Raw genomic sequence first — 17,409 nt, forward strand, 5'->3', positions numbered from 1 at the left:
TGCTTTGTGGAAAACCATTGCTGTAGTCATAGTAGATGTTTGCTGAGTTCAGAAATTCTGTGATTAGTGACTGAGACCAACAGCTTACTTTGCAGAAGCACAAGCTAGCTGTGAAACTGAGGCACATTTAAGGCATGACACTACACTGACCTCAAATGTTTTAATGTAAGGTGTTAGACTACGCCAAAACGGGGTGTGGGTAAGTTCCCCTTTGTTCTGCACTGATTTGAAAACGTTCACGTCCTCGTTCTTAGTCAATTTGAGTGGACTTCACAGTTTGGCAGTTGCACTGAGATTGTGGACCATGGTAGGTGTGTTCCAGGAAGGTTCCAGCTGTCTTCTCTGGGACTGCTACTTTGCAGTAATAAGGTTGAGATGCAGCTGTGTGAAGGCAACAGGGCAAAGCTACCCATAAGAGAAAATAATGAGAGATAACTAGCTGTTCCCAGAAAGAAAGGGAAACTAATCTTGAAGCAAATGATCTCTAGCTCTTTAAAGGCAGCTTCTAGAGGGCACGTTGCCTGGAAGCCAGCGGAAAAATAATGGTGATCGCAGACCTTGCGATCATCAAAATCATTAACACAAAGGACATCAAAAACATTAACACAAGACTCAGTGTACATGAAATGATGCACTCTGATGTGCTGATGCATCCTCATGTTACAGTACTTGTGCATCCATGTGTCATCCCTGACTCCCGTGTGTCATCACTGTCTCCCCAGCAATTTTCTTTTTGTTGGCAGATAATTGTTAATGTATTTTTTTTGATCCTTTGACGTTGCCTTAATGAGTGCAAATACTTTTCTCTTTTATAAAAGAGAAAAGAAATTAAATACAAGTCCAGGGTTTGGCGAGGTATTAATGTTTTTTATTATAGCTAATCCATTCCTGTGCTGAAATTTTCCTAGTTTCATACTGATGGAAGGAGAGCTTTGAAGGATATTTCATTAATACACCATCCTATTACAATACATACATTAAGTGGATTTAATAGTTTAGAGTTGAGTCAGTTATTTGCTTCATAAGCTGCCACTTACCATCCCACAGATAATCCTATTTGGCAGCTCTCTTTTAGTTGACCAAGGCAAATTGAATTACTATACTACAAAGATAAAAATTTGCTCATAATTTCTACTGTTTGCGAGGTGAGGGCTGCGGAGGAGGATTCTGACTGTGCCTCCTGCCATCTGGTACTTTGCCTGGAAATAGAAAGCTTGATCTTTGGCTTCGCACAGCATTACACTGATTATGCACAAATGTCTCTCACAAAAGTTAGGAGGTGTTTCGTCTCATTTTGCAGCCCTTTGCTCATAGGCTTTGTTGCTGTTCAGGTGGTATCATCTGGGAAAACAGTTTGCTAGAGTTATCTCTAAAGGAGTTTCCTTGCAGATTTTTTTTCAAGCAAATGAGTGCATTTCTTTGAGTTGTCCCTTCCTGAATTGCTTTAACTCTGGTGCCTAGATTAGTATCCAGCAGAATCTGAGCTGATTTGAGGGAAAATCCATGTGCCATCCTGCTACAGAAAACTGGAAACAGCTGTTAATGTGAGTGGGAGCTTAAAGCTCAGTAATTCTGATTTTTTTTTTTCCGGATGGCACCCGGGATTATTAGTGAATTGTGGTAGGTTTTGTTTTGGTTTTGGTCATTTTAAGATTTTTATGTTACCAGCTTTCAAGTATAAAAGGACTTGCTGAGTATGCTGTTTTCTCCACTGATACTTCAGAGCTAGCAACATGTTAGCTAGTGGAGTTAGAAAGGGTTGTTTTAAAGTTTGAGTTGTATGTAATGTTTTTCATGAATTTAGTTTTTGAGTAATTCTGAAAAAAAAAGTTTTCATGTACCGTGGCACATTTATGATTGTTCTAACGACTATTAGAATTTCCTGTACCATTTTAGAGAAGTAGTATTAAAAAGGAGGACTTTATATGACACATTTTATATGTAAATACACTAATTTCAGTGTGATATTATGATCTTCAGGTTGACTGTGTTTCAACTGTTAACACTAATGCATAAACAAAACAAGTCACTGCTTTCCTATGAACAAAAATGTCCCTCCCTGCTCTTTTCTAAATGACACAGTTGCTGTCAGCACAGTGAAAATGCACAGATTCTACGGCAGCCTTATCCCGTTCATAGCAGCTCAGCTCACACAGGACCCCTGCATTTCAGGGGTGATTTTCTGGCTTTCACTCAAATCTCCAGCAGGTTATGTTAGTACAGAGTTACAAATCAGTGTAAGTTGCAGTACCGAGGTGGCTGTCACAAGTTCACCTCTTGGTGCACAAAGTGCTGGCATGTTGGCACCAGCTAACGATGCATCACTTGCACGAGAGGTACCCACAGAAGCTCTTATCTGCACACAGTGAGGAGGTGGTGTGCCGTAACTGAGGCACAAGTCCACGTGCTGGAGTGCAACACCAGGCCTCAGGAAGATGAGGCTCTGCAGTGTAAAAAGGGAATTGCACATAAATAGAAATACACTAAGTGTGGAGTTGGCTAAAGCTGCTTGCAGTGCTTACACAAATAGCACAAAATTGGAATAGTCAAGCTGGCTTGTGAATGTGATTATAAAGGGAATTAAAGTGGCAGTGTTTAATTCTGCCCTCCATCCATCCTTCCTCCCTCATACCTGTGCCCTGGGAGAGTCCGATGGTGGACACCCCTGGGAGGCAGGGGTAGGTAGCACAGCCCCTAAATTTAACGTGTCCTGAAGCGTGCCCCCAGGGCGTGTGCACCAAGATGCAGGCGTTAAAAGCAGAAGTGAATTTCTGTGTATGTCATTTGCCTAACCCCCTTCCCTGCAGAGGCAGAGTGGAGCCGGTTGCATGTGTATTTTCAAAGAGCTGCAGCTCCCTTCTCCCTGGGAGGAGAAATTAAGGGGATGTAACAGGCTTGAACGCTTAGCAGGTATTAAGGGCCAGCATGTTCCTTGCCTCTGCGAGTAAATCGAGAGCTGATAAGGTGAAGAAATCACGTGTCGAGGCAGGTTATAAAACCACCGCTCCACGTGGTTGCTGAGATGTTCTGTCGGGCTTAGGAGATTTTGAAATTTGACTTTGCTGGCAGGCTGCCTCGCGCAGCATGGGCAGGGCGTGCGGGAGCAAGGCGCCGGTGGCCCCAGCAGGGATCTGCTAACAGCCTGAGCACGGGCAGGTGTCCCTGGCGTGCCCGGGTCATCCCTGGCTGCTGCATGCCACATCTGCACCCCAGAGCCATGCGGGCAGCTCGCACCCTGCAGCTGCTGCTCTGTTCGGTTCTGGGCGTGCTGTTTGCATGCCTTGGGGTAGCTTTTTAGCCACAGGCAGCTCAGCCAGAGCTTTATAGCAGAGGTGAGTCATCCTCGCTGTCGGGGCATAATCAGGGATTTTTTAATGTTTCATCACTCAGAGAAAAAGGTGGCGGTGTCACCGTCTCACACTGCTGGCTGGATAAGCTTCCTTTGTTTCCCCACGCGTGTGGGGAGAGGGAACAAGGTGCAGACTGATCCCAGTTCCAAGATAGACTTGGCTTTCTTGGCGCCCTCCTTTCCCCCTCAATAAATCTGTGCTTGATAAGATGAGCTGCAGGAGTCATGGGTTTGCAGCAGTACCAGCAGGATAAATATTTCTGTATTTCTAGCTGATTTGAAGATGATTGGTGTATGTTCTCCTCCTTTTTTTGGCAAAGGTTAGCCCCATTAGATGTACCGCTCTTCATTTCAGCTCCTCATCCCATCTGTTCTGCCTCTTTTCAGTGGAAGCCGAGGAGATGCAGCTCCCACTCGGGCTGCCAGATAGCTCCATCTCCCATAAACAAGAAAATATCTTGGCGTGCAGTGGAGCGGTGCCCTCCTGCACAGACACGTCGGGTCGCACCGTGTGGGCAGACCGGGCTCTCTCAAGCTGTGACAGCGGCACATCCCCGGGGCCTGCCTGTGCGGATGAGAGAGCACCGCTGTCCCTCAGATCAGGGGTGAGGATCCCCAGCACTAAGCTAGGAACCAGGGGAACCCAAACGGCCTTTGCCTGAGCAACCAGGTTATCAGAGCAGTAGGTAGGAAAAATAAATGTGTTTAAAATCCTAAAAGTATGATACAGTCAGTAAATAAAGGAAAATGCATGTAGGTAAGGGATACAGAGTTTAGAGATTACCATCGTACAAAATTTATGATTATCCGGACAATAAAACCAGAAAGAAAGCAAATGCTCATGCTGAAAAAATCCAGAGTTTACCTTGGAACTCCCTGGCAGGTGGCCGTTTCATTAGGGAGGAAATCTTATTGACCGAAGTCCAGAATCTTGCTTCATTTCCCTGACTTCCAAAGATTTTGCAGTGTCTGTATATGGGCACCATCGTATAACATCGGTTCTGTTTAGAGAGGAGCATTGCCTTTGAGAAAAGCCGTCTTTGGGCTAGTTGATGTAAAAATACCTCTTTGAGGCAGAGAGATACTTATTCCAAGTAGTCATTTATTAGAAATACAACAGCACCTTACTGTATATGAAGCAAGTTGGTTTGCAGTGCAGCTGGTTTGCTTTTGCTCAGTGATCAGAAGCCTGGGCTCATTCCTCTCTTCTGGTTCTTACAGAATCACAGAATGGTCTAGGTTGGAAGAGACCTCTAAGATCATCTAGTCCAACCTCGGCCCTAACACTAACAAGTCCTACACTAAACCATATCACTAAGGGCTACATCTAAACGTCTTTTAAAGACCTCCAGGGATGGCGACTCAACCACCTCCCTGGGCAGCCCATTCCAATGCCTAACAACCCTTTCAGTAAAGAAGTTCTTCCTAACATCCAACCTAAACCTCCCCTGGCGCAACTTTAGCCCATTCCCCCTCGTCCTGTCACCAGGCACGCGGGAGAACAGACCAACCCCCACCTCGCTACAGCCTCCTTTAAGGTACCTATAGAGAGCGATGAGGTCGCCCCTGAGCCTCCTCTTCTCCAGGCTGAACAACCCCAGCTCCCTCAGCCGCTCCTCGTAAGACTTGTTCTCCAAACCCCTCACCAGCTTTGTTGCCCTTCTCTGGGCTCGCTCCAGCACCTCCATGTCCTTCTTGTAGCGAGGGGCCCAAAACTGAACACAGTACTCAAGGTGCGGCCTCACCAGAGCCGAGTACAGGGGCACAATCACTTCCCTAGTCCTGCTGGCCACACTGCTTCTTATACAGGCCAGGATGCTGTTGGCCTTCTTGGCCACCTGAGCACACTGCTGGCTCATATTCAGCCGCCTATCAACCAGTACTCCCAGGTCCTTCTCTGCCAGGCAGCTTTCCAACCACTCATCTCCCAGCCTGTAGCGGTGCTTGGGGTTGTTACGCCCCAGGTGCAGGACCCGGCACTTGGCCTTGTTGAACTTCATGCAGTTGACCTCAGCCCATCGCTCCAGCCTATCCAGATCCTCCTGCAGAGCCTTCCTGCCCTCAAGCAGATCGACACACGCACCTAACTTGGTGTCATCTGCAAACTTACTGAGGGTGCACTCGATCCCCTCATCCAGGTCATCGATAAAGATATTGAAGAGGACCGGCCCCAGCACTGAGCCCTGGGGGACTCCACTAGTAACCGGCCTCCAGCTTCTGGCATCTGCTGGTCCGCTGATTTCCCGCTCAGTATTAACTCTGAATAAGTAAAGTTGCATTGGAAAGATACTGTTACTGATTTGTGTTCATCTTGATATACTGATTATACTTATTCAGCCATTTTCATGTTATGTGAAATGCTCACCAGCCAACTGAAGGAGTTTGCCAGGTAGGCAATAGCTCCCCTGATGGCAGATCTGTTTTGCCAGATCATGAAGCAGGGGCATATTGCCTCCAGGTAAATGGTGGCAGTAAGGGGAACGGTGCTTCTGGCACCAGCACTCGTGATGGTGGCTGCAAGCCTTCACATTATCCAAAAAGATGCACCCTGTGTTACAGTGCTATGTTAGTATTGCTAGACACTCAGGCCTGGGCTCTGGGCTCTGCTTTTTTTTTTTTTGGGGGGGGGTGGGGGTGTGTGTGGGGGTGGAACTGTCTTTTTTTTTGCATGTATGTGGATGCCCCATCCCTGGAGGTGCTCAAGGCCAGGCTGGATGGGGCTTTGGGCAACCTGCTCTGGTGGGAGGTCCCTGCCCATGGCAGGGGGGTTGGGACTGGATGGTCTGCAAGGTCCCTTCCCACCCAAGCTATTCTGTGATTATGATCGACAATTTTCTCCCAAAGAAGAAGACTCCTTAATGCTTTTTTAGTTAATTATAATTTTAGTTAACGTGAATTGTTAATAGCTGGATATTTATTTAAAACCACATGCTTTGGGCACTGATTAATTTTCCCCATACTTTATTTCATGTGGTGGGGAATAACTCCTCTGAGAAATTTTGCTTTTGGCAGCTAACGTAGTTGACAGGAAGTTCTTAAATTTGATGATATTCCAATATTAGCCCAAAAGGATATTCCTCCCTGGTTGCCACGTGGGGGGAGTGATATTACTGAATTTTACTATATTGCATGTAACTATAATTGTACAGTATATATTTAGAGTACTGTGTATATATTTAGTAATACTGTAATAAGTGATATAGAATAGTAATATGTTGCTGTAAATTGCTGTAGGGAACCTGCTGGGCTGTTACATGTATATAAGTTCTTTTGGCATCTTTAAACGTTTATCTGTAGATAGAAGCATTGCAGATTGCTGCATCTTGACCAACAGATTGTGGATTGCCCTGCACTGCCTTCCAGTAACAGTAAGGATGTCCACTCTAAATGCAGTGTCTCAAAACTACAATGCAACCAGTTTTCTCCCACTTAACTTTATATTTCTGCTATCATTTCTCTTGTTTTAGGGTAAGTCATGAAAAACCTACATGAAAGGAAGATGGTTTATTCACATATTTTTATTTTAGAAATACTTGAATTTGTTTGGATCAGTGGGCAAATGTCTTTTTTTTTGTGGTGTGGCTTGCATTTGTGGAGCAATTCTGTTTTGTGAGGCCACAAATCTCTTTAGAGTACAGGTAACAGGCCATGGTGACTGTGGAGATCTGTAGCAATGCAGACCCACTTTCTTGGAACTGCTGCTAAATACTGATGTGCTGATTATCTTTAGGCATGGAAATACTCTGTGTACTCTTGAATGGCATTGTGTTATTCAAGGAGTGACTGAGTATTCTTGTACTATTGTGCTGATGCATTTGTGTGTTTATATCCACTGTTCCTTTCATTTTTCCTGATTACTGAAGGAGGACCAAGAATAGAAGATTGACCTATGATTTGGAGTATTAAAAGTATTTAAACAAAATTTATTATAAAGTTATACGTTTTTTTCCCCTGAGGTTTACAAGAAAAGCTGCACCTTTATCTTGGGAAAGCTCTATTCATCCTGTTAAGTGTTGATATTAGTTCCAGTCGGAATACAATAGTAAGAGCAGGTCTTATTGAAAAGCCTATTGAAAATCAGTAAAGGAATTGTAGTTAGTCATCATTGTGGAACTTTTATTTTATGCTAAATACTTTACAGACAGTTAGTATTTTTAAACAAACTGTAGTGGTTTTCAAATAGTAGGTTGGAGGATTTAGAGAGGTTTTGTAAAATGGTAAATTTGACTTTTGGATGGAAGGTGACATTTACGTATATAAGAACTTAAACACTGTCTGCTGCCAAAATATTCATTCAAAAATAATACATTTGTGGTAGTGGACACTAAGCAAAACCAGATTAAAAATTTACCTTGGCATGCAGGCACTGTTCAAGTCTTTGTCAAGCCAGAAGCATGCAACATGTACAGATGAGAAGGGCCATTTCTATATTTATATAAAGCTCAAAGACTGAGGAAGTAAAAAGTAATTCAGGCCTGAAACTAGAGGATCTTCTCACTGCAGCTAAGAAATACAAGTGTGTTTGGTGATTACAAGTAACTCAAATTTAAGACACTCAAAAAAGTTTAGCCTTCAAGGAGTCACAGTGCAACATTCCCTGCAAATTCAACTGTTTTATAGTTCTTGAAATTCGGTATCTAAAAACATCACCCAATTTTTTTTTTAATTTTTTATTTTTTTTTTTATGTTCATGGTTACTGTTTGCAAGATTATATCAAGCAATTGAGAAAATTAGCCAACTGAAATTGAAAATGGATGCACATAAGTATCATATATTGTACTTTTCTCAAGCTTATCTTTAAGCTCACAGACTTGAGTACACGGAAGATGTATTGCTTCTGTTTCCTTCCCCAGTATGTTATGCTAAGTTCTTAAGAACCTTCTGAAGCTCACCTTGTTGTCAGTCTCTGCAATACAGCTCCTTGCTGAAAGTAACACCTAGTTCTGAATAATAATTTAATGACTTCAATGCATTTTGATTTCAGTGGCTGAAATAATTTTCACCCTTAAACATCCCAGACTCCTGTCTGAAGCACTACAGATCTCTATTCCTGTCTGTCTTGTCATCCTGGAAGCTTTTATCTCATATCTTTCTTCAGCTCTTTGATTTATTTGTTGTCTTTGTCTCCAACATCTGGAATCCATTTTTCATTCTGTCGCCTCTGTGTATAACACAAATTCTTTAATTGAGCTCTACAGATCTTCACTGTCACCCAGAATCAATCCCCAGTCGCGTCTTTACACATTCCTATGGTCCACCTACCATTTCTGTTTCATCCCTTCCTTTGCCAGATATAGATACTAGACCTTATGAGAAAACACTTGGAATCACTTTTAATCTTTGTGAAACAGTTTGTTGTTTGAACTGTGGAGCTGCATAAAGCTTTGTATTAAGAAACTGATGGAGAGTTACAATCATTGCACAGTATTTCAGGGCAAGGCACACTTAAAGCCAGGAATGTTATTTCTGGATGGGTTTTTGTGCCTGTGGCAGTCACTTTGGACGTATATTAAGAGGAGACACAGAGGAGTTAACAGTAAAAACAAGGCAAAGAATGTGAAACTCTTAGTACACGGGAGGTTGGTTTAAGTGGTTGGAATGATAGTACTCAGGGACACCTAAGTATCAGTTCTCTGTTTCTAATGGAGAGCAGAAAAGATTCTGAGGTGGCAGGCTGTAATGTACCAAACTGGAAGATACATTTATGTTTGGTCATATATTTCTACAGATGTTATTCTTCAGTCTTATAGTCATTTATAGATACTGTAAAATACGTAAAATATGTATGTTTCTGTTTCAGCCATTAATGAATTTCCTGAAGATGTATTTACAAATAGAGAACGCCAGCAAGGAGGGGTTCTGCTTCACATCATTGCTGTAAGTTTTCCTCTACTGTGCTTAATTTTTGTTTTCCTTGTATTTTTTATTTTTTAAGATGTCAGTCATCTTAGTGCCCTTACTAAACAGACATCTGTATTAAGCAACCTAATAATTTGATTTCATTCTTCTGGTATGTCTATGTGGTACAAATGCTCAAAAGGAAGTATTTATTTAAGAAAATGACGCGGCTCTGAATTGTCAGTGCCTGCGCATTCATCCTCTTGGAGATAAAACCCTGGGCCCATGGATCACAGAGGGATTTCTTCCACTGACTTGTATGTGTTTGCATTTCATCTTATGTAAAGAGAGTTTTGGATTCCTTTGTTGACGACGTCATCCATGATGTGGAAGATTCTTGATTCTTCTTCTTTTCTATTGTACGTCTATGCAAAAGATGCAATTGTAATATAACCAACAAACAAACAAAAATAAACAAACAAAAAAAAAACCACCAAACTGAAGAATATAGAAAAAGTTGTGTGGAGATTTGTATTTTATTACAGAAAAAGCAAAACAATTAAGGCCTGCAGGCTCCAGCTTTCCTTTCCAGGCTCAGGAAAAAAGGAGGTGTTTTTGATGGAGGACAGCAGGATTAGGCCTACTATGCAAACAAGAAACATAAATCCATGTAAGACAGTGGGAGAATCATGTGCATGCATGAAATCAGGGTCATTACTGAGAGGTGTGGTGCAACGAGCCATGGTCACTTCCAGATGTGATTATTTCTTTTGTGTTGCTAATCAACAAGGTGTTGCTTTCTCTTCAATTACGTGGTCCAATAATCAATAAAAAATATTAGCAAGGAGCATGTAACTTGGTAAAGCACTGACTGGTACTTTGCTGTCTCTGAATTCTTTTGAGGCACCCTGTTCTTTCAAACTGTGGTATTTCATATTCTAGGGTCTGGCAACCATTCTTGTCCTACACTTAAGCGTAGTTACAAGAATCTGCTTTTATGCTGTAAGTTGATCAGCAGAAATATTTTTATTTGGAATGGGATAGAAAGTGAAGCTATATATTCTTGCTAGTCTGAATAAATATAGCATTGCCTTTTTCTTCTTTTTATTTAGAGGGAGTATCTGAAATATTTCCTGAATTTATTTTCTTACAGGCTCTGTACATGTTCTATGCTTTGGCTATAGTATGTGATGACTTCTTTGTTCCATCCTTAGAGAAAATTTGTGAGGTATGTTAAAGAACTTTATTCCTCTTTTGAAAATTTACTTAGAGAACATCAGAGAACTGAACATCTTTTGCCTTCATTGTTTAGAGTTCCTTCCTGTGAATTTTTTGGCCTCAGTGCTTTGCAAATGATTTGGGCTTTCCAACAAAAGTCTAACTTGTGGTCTGGACACACTGGTCCCCCTGGCCATGTTCAAAGAGATAAATTGAAAGACTTAAGGTGATCAGCCCACAAGATCCATCCTTAAATACCTGAAGCATGTAGATAGGATGGATATGACATATGGATGAATTGAGTTTATTACTGTACTCCTAGTTTTGAAATTTATTTGTGAAAAAAATCATGCATAGACAAATTAATGTGTTGGCTGTGCAATTTTAATTGCATATCTGCCACTGTATCAGCATGGGAAAAGTGCTTATGTGTCCTAGGATGAAGTGGAGAAAAGTGAGAAAGGATAGAAAGCATGAGAAATGCATATCTTGGTTTGATATAGAATGGGAATACAAATTTTTATGTCCAAAAATTTAGTAAATTCCTTTACATAATTGTTGAGAAGATTTAAAATCACATGTAGGTTTCTAATTAAGGGATGTGATCAGAGAGGGTAGAATTTGTACTTGGCAAGAAAATGTTATGTTAAGTAAGGCTTTGGTGAACTACTACAAAATGCATACAAAATACAAGACCAGATTTTGTTTCCATTTTGATGGCTAAGTGGAAGACTCATCTCCTTCACTTTTAAACAAGCGCATATGACCATTTTCTGAAAAACTCCTGTAGCTAGTAAAAGAAGTCTATTTTCCTATGGATATATGCACTGAATTCCAATTAATGTTACTTAGAGCCATGTACTTTTACTTATCAATAGAGGGACAGATGTAAGAATAAGGGAGGCAACAAGTACCAGCAAAGTATTCAATAAGGATCGTTCCCTTTTCAGATGTTCTTGTCTTCAGCACGTACCTTATACACTATATTTAAGTTGTACCAGTTGAATTGTACCAATTAAGTTGTAATTGATCTTTCTTAAAAATCTTTGCCTCTTGTTTCATGTTCTGCTGAATATTGAGACAGCTAAGAAGAATGCAAATAGTTAGCATACTTATGTTTGAGCTCCTTCAGCAGTATGACTGGTTAAAGATCACATGGTAGAGTAAGAGCTTCTGTTTCTGTTTTTTCAGGTTCTGTAGGATGCCATTTTTATCTGCTTAAAATGTTGCATACTGACTGAGAAATGCACGATTTCTGTACTTGTCCTTATGTCACTAACCACTTCTCTGTCCTTGGAAGAGAGATGAGGTACTAACGATGAGTCTAGAGACTCTCAAAACAAAAAGCTTCTCCATGAAATTTTCTTTATAGTTCAAGGGAAAGATCCTCATTATGAAATTGATGCAGCTCACTTGTGGAGTTAAATGTTTCTACTGGTCTTAGAAGTCTGAAGGATCTATATCCTATTAGAGCTTAAGAGACACTGTCATAAAAATAGATCTAACTACTGTGCGCAGGCCTCTCCGTGTCTAATTGGACTAATTTTGTGTGTGTCAGTGGACTCACTTTTGATTAACACAGTCATAAGTGAAGACAGAATTAGGCCTGCTGTTAATAAGATTCATTCACAGAGATTATATTTTTCTCTTGTCAATTTTGAAATTACAGAGACCAGAGGAATTGGCCTTAACTCTTGAATGATTGTGTTTAAAGTACCAGAAGTGAATTCATGAATGCATTTTGAGTTTACAATCTTTTTGAGTCTGCAGAAATGCTTTTGTCTAATCACCTACATCTAAGCCACAATCAGCTAATCAGTTATTTATAAGTAGGTAGTATCATCTGACACCTCTCTAGCTTAGGGTAAAAGCATTTTACTTGTCCAAAGCATATTTGCCTTCCCAAGAGGCGGTGTCTGTTTCTGTATCACAGTGACTGTTCATTCTTTAATAGCACTGTGAAATAGCACCAGAAATGACAGGCTTCTATCTTTGCAGCTACGGAACTGTGCAATACAATCAAAGAACCAATACTGACATAACCAAAACTTATCTTCCAGAAACTACATTTGAGTGAAGATGTTGCTGGGGCTACATTCATGGCTGCAGGGAGCTCCACACCAGAACTGTTTGCATCTGTTATAGGTATGGAGCCCACACACTAGTTTTCATGAGATCTGTTAAAAAATCAGCAGCAGATCAAGCAAAAGTATCCAAAAGTAATACTATTCTTCTGTCAATTTATAATCAGCAATTGCAGCTGTCAGCTAGTCTGTGGTTCATGGTATAATTAACTACTCAAAATATCTCATGAAACTGTGAATCTCCTCTCAAAACACAGGGAGGAATGGCTGATTCTGAGCATAGGAAGTAAAAGAAGAGATTTATTGCAGTCCCCTGAGAGAGAATTTGAGGTATTTGATGCCTCTTTTGCTTCTTTCTTCACAAATAAAGGGAATTAATTTTAGTAAGGAAGTAGGAGAACAAAGAACAGTAGAAAAGAACAAATTAATGTACAGATAAGTCAGATCCGTTAAGTCAGAAGGACATGATGTTCTGTGTACATTGCTTACGGATTTTTTCAAGTAATCTCTGTACTATTAAGGATTATTTTTATAGAAAGGAGGTCTAGATGGCAAAAACAGTACCTATTAAGAGAAAGAAGGACATTGGATTACACTGGTAGGGAAGGAGGAAAGCAGCAAATATGATACATCTGTTTTTAGTAAAGCTTTAGTATTCTTTCTGCGACTGTAGTGACTGACATTCTTACACACTGTAGGGGAATACAGTCTAAAGGAGTGCATTATATATATATGTCTAAATTATTAAAAAGCAGTTTTCAAATATTAGTAATTAAAAGCTAGATTTAAAGCTGGAGATGGATCTCAAGACATACTAAAAAATGTCATGAATAACTTATTTTTATGAATAACTGGAGTGAAATGATGGGAACTAGATGGAAGACAAAAACAGGGCGAAGAAAGATCTTCATCAATTTGAAATCAGCAAGATGAAGTTTAATATCAGCAAATGAGAAGCATAAAAAAAAGGGAAGTGAATATATATGTAAGGGGAATAATAACTGGTTGGAGAGCTATAGATCTAACAGTGCCTTGATATATTGCAAAAGAAGCAGGAGTTGAGGAATAGCTGATGGTGGGACGTTGCAAATAACAATTGATTAAAAGTTGGGCCCATTTATAAAACCTAAGCGTTATAAATTATCCTGCTTTGCTCAGTTCTGCTAGACAGCATTTGGGATATTGCATCCAGTCTTGTTAATGTGCTTCAAGAGAGTTGCAGACAAATCAGAAAAAGTGCAGAGATGAGGAAAAATTGTAAGATGTTCGGAAATTATCTTATAATAAAATAAAATATCTTAATATCTTAAAGTAAATCTTGAAAAAAAGGTGAGTGTAAGTCTTGAAGTCTCTCTTCAGTGAAAGATTTAAAGTACAAGTAAGACACAGCTTTCTAGTGCATTCAAGTTTTGTCCTGTCACAGTGCTGAAGATTACGTTACGTAATCCATGGAGATCTCTTCCAGCCCTTAATTTTTGTCATTCTGATACAATTATGTTGCCAATAGGTATTTGAGGGATTGGTGGGTTCAGTACTAAAGGAAGTGTGAACATTGGTACTAGAACATGTTAAATTTGAATCCTCATTGCCTGTTGGAGTCAAAAGGCGCACATTACTACACACAAGATAGCTACCTGTTTTTTTAGGGAAGAATCTATTATTACAATGAGACATTCCAAGAAGATGCTAAATATTGAATGCCTGAGAGAAAGGTTTCTGTGCTTTGTTATACTGTGTGAAATGAATTTCATGCTCCTGATGTGATTGAAAATGTTTTTCACTCATTTGAATGGATTATTACACCAGTTACAGCCAACCTGTGAAATGCAGGACTTAGCGTAGAACTAACTAGCTAAGAAAGTTATTTAATTTTAATAAAAAAATATATGTGTAGAGATGTTTGGCCAAAAACGGGGAGTTGTTAACTAGACTAAAAGCACAAAATATTCCATGGAGAAGTGAGAAGTTATTATGAAGCATGTTTTCTAAAAATTCGAAATGATCTGTTATTCTTGGGTAGCACATGTTCTGAATAAGTGCCTGTGGCCTAAAAAGAATGCATATTTTGCTCATTCTGCAGGTGTATTTATCACTCATGGAGATGTAGGAGTAGGGACCATTGTTGGTTCAGCAGTTTTCAACATCCTCTGCATTGTTGGTGTCTGTGGACTGTTTGCAGGACAGGTTAGTAAAATGTATATGTTTGTGGAGTTCAACTGCTTATATTTTAGGTGTTTGCATGAACAAATATATAAAAAAGAATAAAGAAAAAAAGAACCATTAGTTTAAACAAAGAAACAACAAGCTGGCATGGGGAGAAATGTCAATTTTGGAAAGAATTTACATATACTTTGCAAATAGCAAATGTTTCCACAAAGTTCAGCTGTAGTTTCATCACTCTGAACATGTAGCATACAGAGGAACCTGATTCCTTTTCATACAATATCATGTCCACAGTCAGCTGATCAGTGGCTAATCCTCCTGGTACTGATTATGATCAAAGAATCTGGGACTCAGGCATGAGATTTAGTCTATCTACTCAATAGATTGTTAGACTATGTATCTTTTTTTTTTTCCTCTGTATTAAGTCCGATATGTCCACAACTGGAATGAAGTGGGAACCATTGTTTTGCTGCACTACAATGAATTGTACTTCAGAGTTGAAATTATGGCAAACTAAAATATTAATAGTAATATATATATTAGTGGAAGTTTCTATATGATTTTTATCAATGGTGATTATTATAGATCCATTGTTTAACAAACTCCTGTTAGCATAAAACTATTATTTGTTCCAGAATTGTTAATCGTAATTCTGCTCGCACACCTAAGTGATTGCAAGGTGGAGGCCTTCGTTTTGTCTTTAGAATCACTTAATTTTGATGTCTAAAGCTGTGATATTTTTCAGGTGGTTCGTCTCACCCAGTGGGCTGTGTTCCGGGACTCTGTGTACTACACGTTATCTGTTATTGTACTTATTGTTGTAAGTACTTTTCTTACCAATTAAAGTGTTTCATTGCTTGACTTTTTGGAGGACCAATCTGCTAAGCATGCTGGTAAACAACTTTTTCCCAGCTAGTTCTAGTGGCATCCAGAAGTGAGCGCTCAGCTCTACAATATGGTCCAAGTATGAAAACTTCATACGGCCCCACAGAATACATGCCCATCACATCTGTCAGTGTCCATTCATGTTGTACCTACAGCCTATAAAGTTCTGCAGACTAGTAGGCTGTTGTTATATGGTGCAATTAGCACTCTCTTCTGACTGAGGGGACTGCTAGTGGAGATAAAAAAAAAAAAAAAGTTTTGAGCTGCACCTCTATTTTAAATAGAAAAGGTGGCTATACTTTGCTTCTATATAGTAGTTTCATTTCACAGATTCTGGGTAAGTTTCTCTAAATAGAGCAATGTGAGGTATTGCTTTGTTTATCTAGAACGGTGTAGCAGATCCTAAACGTATACTTTTATAGTGTCTGGTAACAAGGGAGGGAAGAAAGTCTGATTTGTAATAAGTATAGATCACTAGCAGCCCAATTAGTTACAGGAGTTACACAGCATCATAGAAGTATAGAATGGTTTGAGTTGGAAGAGACCTTAAAGATCACCCAGTTCTACCCCCTGCCATAGGCAGGGACACCTCCCACCGGACCAGGTTGCCCAAAGCCCCATCCAGCCTGGTCTTGAACACTTCCAGGGATGGGGCATCCACAGCTTCTCTGGGCAGCCTGTGCCAGTGTCTCACCACCCTCAGAGTAACGAATTTCCTTATATCTAATCTAGATTTACCCTCTTCCAGGTTAAAACCACTACCCCTTGTCCTATCAGTATGTGTCCTTGAAAAAAGTCTGTCCTTCTTAGAAGCCCTCCAAGTATTGAAAGGTTGCAATAAGGTTTCCCTGAAGCCTTCTGTTCTCCAGGCTAAACAACCCCGCTCCTTCAGCCTTTCTTTACAGGAGAGGTGTTGCAGCCCTCTGATCATCCTTCAGGCTGTCCTCTGGACACTGCAGTCTGCACTCTGACAGGTCTTTCATGTGGCCCAGAGCTGAACGCAGCACGATCATGTCAGCTGCACCACTCAACTTGGTGTCATTCACAAGCTTCCTGAGGGTGCACTCAGTCCTGCTGTCTACACCATTATTAAAGTTATTAAACAGTACAGACCCTGCGGACCACCATCCGTCACTGATCTCCACCTGGACATTGAGTTGTTGATTGCAACTCTCTGGATGCAGCCATCCAACCTTATTCACCAAATAGTCCTCCCTTCACACCCATATCCCTCCAATTCAGAGACAAGAAGTACATAGGGTGGAGTAAAATGTGTGTAACCACTTGGCCTAAAAGCAGAAGTGGAATATCTTCCTCTTTTGCTAAAACTAGGTTAGTTGTTAAAAGGACTCAGAGCCATGTTTCTTCAAAATACATGATTTCGCTATCATTTGCAGGTGCACAGCACGTATGTCTTTCTCACACTCACACTTTTAATAAGTAATATTTATAACAGTCACTGACAAGATCCAAGTTTGGTGCTTTGGAGATGTGAAAGTTTTGGTTAGAAAGGGTCAAAGGGAGAAAACTCCAGTAGCTTCTGTGTAGACATGACTGATATTTATTACATAAATTTGAATGCTTTTCAAGGTAGATCAGAGATGTACATTTATGTTTCCTGTTTTTTTCTTCTTCTAGTTCATATATGATGAGAAAATAGAATGGTAAGTTGTGTAAACTATTCCTTACAGTCCCGTATTCACCATGAGACTGATCAGTTAATAGAGTTGCAGTGTACCTAGATTTCATTCATGCACTGTGTAAGCACATCTGGATTTGACACCTAGGAAATCCAAAGTATTTTCTTTGGTTATAGTTTTTTAAGACGATCAGGAGAATTTAAGAAAATTTAAAAACTTGAAAACATTAAC

General features: G+C 40.2%; 1 protein-coding gene across 10 annotated transcripts in view; it reads left to right on the top strand.

Moving 5' to 3' along the window:
* The window catches only part of SLC24A4 (solute carrier family 24 member 4), a 98,778-nt gene that overhangs the window by 47,569 nt on the left and 33,800 nt on the right, over positions 1-17,409 (top strand). For all 10 annotated transcript variants that reach the window (XM_083838876.1, XM_083838878.1, XM_083838877.1 and 7 more), the window contains 6 exons: positions 9,151-9,227; positions 10,342-10,416; positions 12,467-12,551; positions 14,571-14,674; positions 15,399-15,473; positions 17,177-17,202. In XM_083838876.1, the coding sequence (XP_083695002.1) occupies positions 9,151-9,227; positions 10,342-10,416; positions 12,467-12,551; positions 14,571-14,674; positions 15,399-15,473; positions 17,177-17,202 (442 nt within the window). The remainder of the gene's footprint in view (positions 1-9,150; positions 9,228-10,341; positions 10,417-12,466; positions 12,552-14,570; positions 14,675-15,398; positions 15,474-17,176; positions 17,203-17,409) is intronic.

The sequence above is a fragment of the Anser anser genome (assembly GCF_964211835.1).
Source record: "Anser anser genome assembly, chromosome: 5".
In the NCBI taxonomy this organism is placed as follows: Eukaryota; Metazoa; Chordata; class Aves; order Anseriformes; family Anatidae; genus Anser; species Anser anser.